Source organism: Lygodium microphyllum, chromosome 26, assembly GCF_053477565.2.
Source record: "Lygodium microphyllum isolate KBCC chromosome 26, Lygodium_microphyllum_v1.1.10, whole genome shotgun sequence".
In the NCBI taxonomy this organism is placed as follows: domain Eukaryota; kingdom Viridiplantae; phylum Streptophyta; class Polypodiopsida; order Schizaeales; family Lygodiaceae; genus Lygodium; species Lygodium microphyllum.
This window is the reverse complement of record NC_141160.1, coordinates 84,512,068-84,522,388: the sequence shown is the minus strand read 5'-3', so window position 1 is coordinate 84,522,388 and position 10,321 is coordinate 84,512,068. Positions and strand designations below refer to the sequence as shown.

Genomic DNA, 10,321 nt, shown 5'->3' with positions numbered 1-10,321 from the left:
AAGGATCGTGATGGCAACCTTATGATTTTGGTACTCTATGTGGACGATATGTTATGTTGATTGTTGGGAGAGCTCATGATGAGTTAGATGCCTTGAAAAGTTAGCTCAAGAAGAGCTTTGAGATGAAGGATATGGAATAGACCTCACATATTCTTGGGATACACATCACATACGATCACTTTAAGGAGCTTCTTTACTTGTTCTAAAAGGAATACATCCAGAGGTGCTTGAGAAATTTCATATGTAGGATGTTATGTTTATTGGATGCCCTTTATCTTCTCATGTGAAGGTTAGTCATGTTGACTATTTGCAGTCTAATGAGTAGAAGGCTGAGATGACCAAGATCCCTTATGCATCCATAGCGGGCAGTTTGATGTATGCCATGATAGCCACTCGTCTTGACGACAAGTCTATTGAGCTTGTCAAGATCTCAACTAACCAAAATCTTACAAATCTGCTTACTAAAAGCCTCTTAGCGGAGCATTTTGCCTTCCTTAGGAAGATGATGAGCATTGGATGAGATGATGTCCTTTTTATCTTGTTGAGCTTTATGTACATTTATATGTTGTCAACTTTTTCTTGTTCTCTCCTCATGAGAGGCATATTCGCCTTTAATTGGGAGTTTGTTGGGGGTTAAAGGCACATGTGCCTACATTGCTTGTGTATTCACTACACTTCACTACCTATACACTTGTACATTGAAGGTGGTGGGCACCCATCATTGTCACTTCATTCTTCATTCTTTCAATGAGACTAATGAATAAGGGAAGGCCAGCCACACATTGTGAGTGTTGGAGTTCCCATATCTTGAGTCTCTCTCCGCCATAGGTCGCACCTCCTTTGCTTCCACTCAGGCTTCTCTCTTTAAAAACATAATCAAGTGCTCAAGTAAGGGATATAGATTTCCGTTCTTGGCATCTCTAGTCAAAATGAGGTTGCTACAAGTGATTTTCCATGCAATATCACCAAAGGAAATGTGATACCCAAGATCATCTAACTATCCTACATAGATAAGGCTTTTAGTTAAAGTCAGTATATGGTGTACATCATGCAATACAAATGTAGTACCAGTTGCACAAATTTCAAACAAACATCACCGGTGCCAACAATGTCATAGACATGATCATTCCTAGTCTCACAAATACTGCCATAGGATGATAGGTATAGAACCAAGCATAGTGTGAGGTCACATGAAAGGAAGCCCTTGAATCAATCAACCAATACTAAGAGAAAGGTGATTGAGTATTAGTTAATTTTTGACCTATCTTGCTGTGCATCTTTGCCATGGTAATCAACACCATATTTTCCATCATTATGGCCTCTAACAATAAGTGCATGAGAGGCATGTGCTACATCGACATTCTTTCTATTTAGTTTCTCAATAAAAGCAAGGCATTCTCTACATCTTTGAGAATAAAACCATTTGCAAAAGCATTAGTACTGATGGCAGTGCGAAAAGTATCCCAAGACTCAGAGAGAGTAACAAGCAAGAACATAACTCCAATATTTTCCTCAAAGGTAATCCCCTACAAGGTAAGCTAGCTAGAAATGGAATGAAACTCATTCAAGTGAGTTGACATAGTAGTGCCTTCCTTCATACGAAGATCCATAAGTTTCTTAAGCCAAATATAGTTGTGAAGCAGTGCTTTGCTTATCATAGAGACCACATATTTTCTCCCATAGCTCCCAATCACCACACTCTGTCTCATAACATTAAAGTAAACTTGCTTTGACAAGACATGGTGGACATACTTACATAACTCATCAAGATCAACCCAAGCCTCTACATCAAACTCTTTGGGCATAAAGCCTTTGCATTTCAATGGTTGAATTTGCATATTTTGACCAAAACTTTCCATACATGGATCTTCTAATAATTGAAGTTGTTGCCATCCAACTTGTCAATATTGAAAATGACACTATCTCTAGATGCACATGCCATTATGATTGCAAAGAAAAGAGTAAGTAGGCTATTATAATGTTAGTAAATCAGCCCCAAAATTAGCCCAACACTAAATGCAAGAGGTGGGATGCAATACAATGTATAGCTATCAACAAAATAAATGCACTAGAATGCTCAAATCAAGTGTCTACTCTCAGCAGACTGACTCAAAGCTTAGTTTCAGCATTGTTATCCATAAAACTACAATGAAAGACTATGTAACTGTAGGCAAAAGACCAAAAATACAATGCTCCCATGCCAAGGATATCCAGGTAGCAACTAGGATATGCAATGCAACTAGTAGTGTCAAGAAAGAGCATAAACCACCAGGGTACCAAATATTGTTAATGATCCAAAGATGCTAGGTACATAGATTGTGAAAAGAAGGGGGTTGTCAGTTAGATTGTCAACCATCTTGAAGAAGGGTGTGTTGCGATTATGAGGAGAAGGGGGTTGACTGGGTATCCTTGCCTAACCTCTATTGACAATAAACTTCTTGATTAATTTCCCATTCATTAAGATTTGACTACAAGCTCCCTTCACTAGAGCAGGCAAGGAAGATTGATCTAATCTTGGACCAAAAGCCCATCTTTTGCATGACAAACTTCAAGTAATTCTAATGAACATGGTCAAATGCTTTCTCCACATCGAGTTGAAGGAAGATAATCTTTTGCCAAGATGCCTTATTGATGTGTTATAAGATTAAGTATATTAGACTACTCATTAGTATTTGCAAGTATATATTTATCAAATTTTTAAATTAATGTTGCGATAGATTAATAGTAATATTATTAACATTAAATTTATTGATTGTTATTAGTATGTTATTAATATTGATACATTCATGTTAATACATGATATTACTATATGTTATTATTATGAACACTTACATTCCCGTACATAGAATTTGTTATGTTAATATTAACTCATAAATTAATTTCAAATGTTCTATAGTTAGTTAACAAATGGAACCATTCAATGCTATGGTTGCACAACAAATGGCAATGTTTGTGAGAGGAGGGGTAGAAGTGGACCAATGTAGTTAGACATTTCCCTCTAAGTACCCTACCATAAGGGAAAATGGCAACATTTTGAGATCTCCCTCGAAGTTCTATTCTCATGCTCTAGACCTCACTATTACCATCGAAAACCCCTCTTGCCATCACATTATATTGATCCATCTAGATAGTTGTTTATGGTTATTACTCCTATATACAATATGTGCATCAATAGTCTTACAACAATTGTTTGATCTTTATCTTCTTTTCTCTTCATCCTTTCTATATGTTATTTGAAGGTTTGGTTTGGTAGCCCCAATCAAACCATTGAAGCTCCATTTTTTAGCTCGAACTTAAAAGGATGCTCACAATTTTTTATGCATTTCTTTGAATAAGGTAAAGTTTATAGGAAAACAAAATACTTATTTGATGTGAAGCCTTTTGATGATTGGAAAGGAGCATAAAAATACATCGATAAAAGAAATCAAATCTTCTCTCTCTCTTTTACTACTTCATCCACCCGATGTTTGCAAGCCTCATTATTGGGCCTTGTGTGTGTGTGTCTCTCACAAACTTTTTAAGATGTGCCCAAATAAAATTGGGGCTTGCAAGTTTGCCTAGCATGCTCCAGTAAGGCCCGCACCACATCTACAGCCCGCGCCCCCCCCCCCCCCCCCCCCCACACACACACACACCAATTTCCCATATTTTTCCCTTTCCCACATGCCATATCTTTGGAGAGAGAGAGAGAGAGAGAGAGAGAGAGAGAGCTTTAATTATACGCATTCTATATGTATATATACTTTTGTATAATGTAAATATATGCATTCTATATGTATCTATACTTTTGTATAATGTAAATAAGTATTAATATCTAATGTTGCGAGATATACTAATTTTTATGGTACACGGTTAAAAATTTTAATGATCAACTATTGTCCGTAATTATAATTAAGTAATCTATGTAGCATATGTAATGTTAATTGTATTTCTCTAACTATAATTGATTTATTCAAAAATATTAATTATAATTACTTTATCATACTTATATTTTGTTAATATAATTATTATATCAATAGCCATATTTATGATAACATGTTATACCTAGTTATAATCATATATTTAATTAAACATATAGCAATTTCCATAATTAAACACTGGTGCAAAGTGTTGGGAGAAACTAGAGGGGGACCGCCTAGTGTTTATTAGCCAAATGAACTCATTGCTACCACGTGTAATACTACTATTTGTTCGTTTAAGAACTACCGGTCAAAGTTATGTTCACATCCACACCATGCATACGAAAAACCACAAACATGTAATGCACCTAAAGAGTCTCATCATTCATGGTTCAACACAATACTCTCTCACGTGCAAGTATGCAATTTTGACTGCATATGTCTTCCTAGTTGCAATTCCATTTCTTGCGCGTAAATTAACCGTCCTTGACGTGCTTGAGACTTCCAAGTTGCAATTCATATTACATTAAACCCCAGGTTACCCTCGGTGACCTTGGGTTTGCAATTGGTTGGATACTGAACCTTGATATGTTTTCTCATCAACATCAACATCAACATCATTATCATTATAAGGGAAGCCAAGTAAAGTAATCCGCTTGCACAAGAAAGAAAGAACAGACGCAGAAAGGAAGGAGCAAGAGAGCCATGACAGGCTCCAGCAAGCACGCCCCTGCCTCTCCTTCGGCGCAGGAGAATCAGCCTTCCAGCAAGCGGGCAAAAGTCGTCCCTCAACCCTCCCCCAAACCTGCCTTGAATCGTTGGGATTGCAACCTAGGTATGTGTTCGATGCCTGTGACGCTTCTTCTGTTATCCTACAATCCGAGCAGCATACTGTCCTACTGGAGCATAAGCATAGATGCCTAAAGCCCCACCAGGAGACTCTAATTGCTGAGTAAGCATCAGAACTAGCAAGGATTGCATATCCATTGATGCTTAAATGTTCAAGCGTCGGAATTAACAAGGTTTGCATATGCTTAGATGCCGAAGGCTCCATCAGGAGAACTGCTGAGAAAGCATCAGAATTAGCGAGGTTTGCATATGTACTGATGCCTAAAACTCTATCAGGAGACTCTAATTGTTGATTAAGCATCAGAATCAACAAGGTTTGCATATGCTTGGATGCCTAAAGGTCCATCAGGAGTCTCTCATTGCCAAGTACGCATCAGAACTAACAACGTTTTGGCTTGCTCTCATGCAGATTTCACAGTGGAGGTTGATGGTATCACTGGAAGTGCACTTCATGGCGAAGGGTTTGCATATTGTTGGTCTGGTGCACGTGCAAATGTAGGTATAAAGGGTGGTCGATACTGTTTTGCATGTAAAGTTCTTGAGGATCAAGATGTTGTCATGGAAGACACCCCAAAGGATCAACAGAATCTATGCAGACTAGGTATATCTAGGGGGGATGGTGATGTTGGTTGCCTTGGTGAGAGTCTATACAGTTTTGGATATGGGGGAACTGGAAAGTTCTCGAACAATGGATCGTTTCTTGATTACGGTGAAAAGTTCAGTGTTGGAGACACAATTGTTTGTGCTGTTGACTTGGAAAGCAAACCAAGGGCAAAGATCTTTTTTGCAAAGAATGGACGATGCTTTGGTGTTGCCAAGGAATTTGATGTTGGGGCCAATGGTCTTGGAATCACAGGAAGCCAAGGATATGAAAAAGCAATTTTCCCCCATGTGCTTCTTAAAAATGTGAAGGTAAGGGTCCTTCTGAGCATTGATCATGGTTTGATACCTTTAGATGGGTACAAGCCATGGGATGCTTCAGTCGAAGATGGAAATGCAGTCAAGGGTCCACAAGCAGCTGATTTTGGTGCATGTGAAGTCATAATGATGGTGGGATTACCAGGTTCGGGCAAGACAACCTGGGCTGAAAAATGGGCCAAAGAACATCCAAAGAAAAGATATATGCTGCTTGGAACAAATCTTGCACTTGATCAAATGAAGGTGAATACTGCTGCTGATGGTAGAGTATGATTAACTTCCTTTTTTAAACAAGAATGTTACAACTTGTATGAACAAGATTTGATGGCTGCAGGTGCCAGGTTTGCTGAGGAAAAGGAACTATGGAGAACGATTCGACCTTCTTATGGATCGTGCCACAAAGATTTTTAACCAGCTGCTGGACAGAGCTGCAAAGACACCACGTAATTATATCTTAGATCAGACAAATGTGTACAGATCAGCAAGGATTCGGAAACTGAAGCCTTTTAGAAATTTTCGTAAGGTAGGTGGAATTTCATATCGTGTTGGAGCTAAACAAAAAGGTTATTTTAGAGTATGACTAATAAGAAAGATGACTTGCAGATAGCAGTTGTAATTTTTCCTGCACCTGATGAATTAAAGAGGCGAACAGTTGCACGAGCCAGGGGGATGGGAAAGGAAGTTCCTGCTGAGGCTGTAAATGAAATGCTTGGTAAGAAACCTGTCACACCTTCCAAGTTTGAATAATAAATTTTACAATGGTGTCAAGTTTGATGTACTTGGATGATTTATTGCAGCGAATTATACAATTCCTAAATCTAAATCGATGCTGAACACAGTTGAGCCATTCGACGAGGTATGCTGTATCCTGTCACTAAGATAAACAGTTCATTTCAGGAAAGAAAATTAGATGGAAGATGTTCAGGAATGATTAATTCAAGGGGTCAGTATAATGTGTGTTTACTGGTGAAAGGTGGCACATTTGTTGTCTAAGCTAGATGTATGCTTGCCATGCTCATATGATCTGATAGTTGGTGGTAACTTGTTAGGTGTGGTTTCCAGAACTTCAAAGTGATGCAGCTGAGAAGTATTTGGTAGAGATGAAGGCAGCATTACCACCAACACAGTCCAGAAAGGGTGATCATAAATCAACACCATCAATGTACATTCAAGATCGGAATTCAAGGGAGGGTTTTCAGGTTTCTGTTCATGGTAATTACACAAGCTCGTATGAGCTTCATGGTTACAGTTCTAGAGCTTCTCAAGATTGGACTAGTCGGGAGGCCTCTCAAGCTTTACCTCAAGGAAGGCTGAGTCCTTACTCTTATCAAAGTTCTTTTGGAACGTATGACCAAATTCCAAGGATGGCTCCTCAAACCTCCCTTGGAAGTTATGAACACAACCAGAGGATGTCTCGGGATCAGGGTATTCTAGAGGTATCCCAAAGTTCCTTGCCAGGTCATTATTCCAGAGATGGCTCTGTTCAGTCTCACTCAGACTACTATGGAAGGGCTACCCAGGGTATGTAAACATTGGTCTCTTTGGAGTTTACTGGTTTATCTTACTTGTCTCAAGGGATTCAGAAAATTGACTCAGGTTGGATATGTTTGTGTTTTCCTGTGGACTTCTCTTTTAGTTGTTTCTTACGACTGGTGTGTAATTTGCTTGTTCAGTGACATATAGTGGTCCACACAGCTTACCTGATCAACCTTTGCATTCAACCCATTGGGTATGAAGTTTCCCTTTCCAGATAAGAGTCTTAAAGAATTTAGTGTGTATTGCTGTATTGATAGTGTATTGTTGTATAGGCTGGAGATCATTCTGCTCATTTTGCTAGTCCAGCCTCCACATGGCCAAGCATGGGCACACGGATGCATGGAGGTATGTTAAGCTATTTTGACTTGCTGATGTTGAAACAGGGTCTATGTATTATATGGTTTCACTTTTTATGCTGTCAATTGTTTGAACTTTTATGCTATCAATTGTTTCAAATTGTATGCTGTAAATTATTCAAAATTTTATGTTGTCCATTGTTTCTAGTTCTATGAAATTGTTGTATTGAGTACCTGTCTGGCAAAACATCGACTGTTTCAGATTATCTGCCGCCAAATGATGGATACTCAAGCTACCCAAGCCATCTACCACCAACTCAATCTGGACGATATTCTGCATCTCCACAGCAGCTTAGATGGGAAGATCCATACCGTCATTTTTAGGTTTCCTGGATGTGCTGAATAATGTGAGCAAGGAAACTCACTTGGAACTGAAATTTTGTTTTAAAAAGTTGTCAGACCATGTGGAGGACTTCACATGAACAAATCAATTTGCCGCAAAGACTAGGTCTAACTTGCTGTTTTGGTTGTCTTAAAGGTATAGTTTGTACCCACATCTCGTAAAGCAACAGATGTAAATTAAAAAAATTGCCTTCATTGCTTCTGCTGTCTCCTTCACAATTTTTTGCACTGTTGCAAATAGTGTGTATAATAGAAGCTTTGTGCACAGAAGCATCCATCATTTTGTAAATGGCTGCTTGATGGCCAGAGATGATATTCTATTAGTGCGCATGTGTACAGTGCAGGGCTACTATCGGGGTCATCATTATATCTTCATAGACGTTACATTTATTTACAGTTTGTTTTCTGTATTTGAGAACTTATGTGTCACTTTTGTGCCAAGAAATGTGTCTCAAGGATAGTTATGAATTTTCTCTGTACCAGAGACTGCTTACATCTGCATTTGAGATGATAGGCAACTCTGCTTTTGGACCAACTTTTGTTATGAATTGGTAAAACTTGAAGCCCCCAGAATGCTTGGGAAACTCGCCATTTGAAATGCAGTTTGACTTGTGAACTTGGCAAAATAAGGGTCCAGACCTGTTTCGAGTTATCTAAGGGATATAAGCAAAGCAACAAGGCTAATCTAATGACCTTACTGGCCCAGGGCCACCATTTGTGGCTGATTTCTTGAGCCCAAAGATAGGCAACTTGGTGGCTCATGGCATTGTGTGCAGGGTAATGGTTGAGGGCTGCAGATCCTTCATAGTTGCATAGCCATAGCCTAATTTCATTTTTGTCTGGTTGGATGATCATGCTTCTGATGTATAGCACTAGCAAGACATCAAGAACCTTGTGAAAGTGAAAGAACTAGCATGCCTGGTTAGCTTTTTCTGTGAACTCTCTTTCTGTGTCTTCTTCTCTCTTTTTTCTTCCACTGTAAAGGGTGAGTGAGTGAGCTTCTTGAGCTTGAGATGTGAGGCTCATCCCATCTCCTATGATTGAGTTTTCTCGTCTCTTTTTCTCCTCTCTTGCTTACACTCATACATGAGAATAGATAAAGGGAGAGGATTGACAGGAGCTATAGAGTGTACATCATGGACAAGATACCATCAAAGCATCCTTCTACAACCTTCCAAACTACAACAATGGGAGTTGAAGCATTAGTGAGGACTCATATAGTTTGGTGGCTGCTTCATTTTGCTAGCTCATATTCGTGGATAGGAGTGGATGAATTGAAGAGGGACCAAAAGAGATTGGACATGGAGTGAGCTAGGTGAAAGAGAGGTTCGCCATGAGTGTGACGAATAGCTTGAAAGAACATCATGTTTGTTAAGTCCTCAACATTAATATTGTGTGCCTTGATATTTTCTCTCCATTTTTCTAGAATAGAATGGAGCTTTATGCACTCATTGTTGTGCTTGATATCCTTACATGTTGGTGGAATAGGGTGTGCCATTGTTATGAGTATTGGATTGGGTTTACTCTCCAAAATGCTAAGCATAGACCTTTGAAACCAACTATGTGTTTAAGAATGGATATGTTGGAAGAAAGATTTAATGGAAATGGAAAAGATGAGGGTTATTCCCAAGTTTGCAAACTTGGAATATTAATCTTACAATGTTGCGTTATCATAAATAATGTAAGTTCATAGTATTAAACTTAGGTTTTTAACTCAACTTAGGTTAACTTAACCTATCCCTTTGGTCAACTTGGGTTCAACCTAAGGGACCACCTAGACTTGTAGGTGTCCAAAGACTTAGATCTTGGGGTTCACTCAATTTTGTGACCTCACAATCTTTACATATTGTGACATTATAGATATTGTGACCTTGCTATATTACCTTTTATTGCAGGAGAAGGAAAAAGGGATATTGCAAGATTAATACCAAGACTTAGAAGCTAAGGACATTATAATAAACTTGAGACTTAGAATCCACCCAAGTTTGAAGTAGACCATTCCAAGCATTTGTGTTGAAAATTGAGCAACCTTTGTACATAAACATCAATCAATCAATGCAAACACAATTAAGGTGTACACGTGCAAAACGTGCATGCCTAGGATAAAATCCCCAACCCATATAAAGATCCTATTTGTCATTCGATCTTGACCATGGAAATCATATTAGAAAGCTTATGTTAAATGCAAAAGTGGCTACCACAAGCCAAAACTCAATCATAGACATTATTGAAAAACTAATCCTAAATAACAATTCTATTGTGGAGGATAGTGCTAGGTTGGTAGCAATTTGCATAAGAAGCTTAGGACGCACCACTTGTAAGGAGCAAGCCAAAATTCATTGCTGGCCAAGTAGCTAGACAAGTATAGATTCGGTGGTGATCTCTATAGCTTTATAGAGCAATTAGTAGGTATATACGGCT

At 38.6% G+C, this 10,321-nt stretch overlaps 1 protein-coding gene across 1 annotated transcript; it reads left to right on the top strand.

Annotated features, from left to right (window-relative positions):
• Positions 1 to 4,479: 4,479 nt before the first annotated feature.
• LOC148013487 (uncharacterized) lies at positions 4,480 to 8,095 on the top strand. The gene is made up of 9 exons (XM_087668279.1): positions 4,480 to 4,734; positions 5,158 to 5,909; positions 6,001 to 6,189; positions 6,270 to 6,378; positions 6,464 to 6,522; positions 6,716 to 7,187; positions 7,340 to 7,395; positions 7,475 to 7,547; positions 7,761 to 8,095. Exons 1-9 carry the CDS (start codon positions 4,605 to 4,607, stop codon positions 7,880 to 7,882), a joined length of 1,962 nt encoding a protein of 653 aa, XP_087524405.1. The 5' UTR covers positions 4,480 to 4,604; the 3' UTR covers positions 7,883 to 8,095.
• Positions 8,096 to 10,321: the final 2,226 nt, after the last annotated feature.

Excerpts from the sequence above, each read along its gene's own strand:
- LOC148013487 (XM_087668279.1), top strand. The coding sequence starts at position 4,605 with ATGACAGGCTCCAGCAAGCACGCCCCTGCCTCTCCTTCGGCGCAGGAG. Across the intron at positions 5,910-6,000 it reads TTGCACTTGATCAAATGAAG|GTGCCAGGTTTGCTGAGGAA; the intron begins GTGAATACTGCT and ends TGATGGCTGCAG. Across the intron at positions 7,548-7,760 it reads GGGCACACGGATGCATGGAG|ATTATCTGCCGCCAAATGAT; the intron begins GTATGTTAAGCT and ends CGACTGTTTCAG.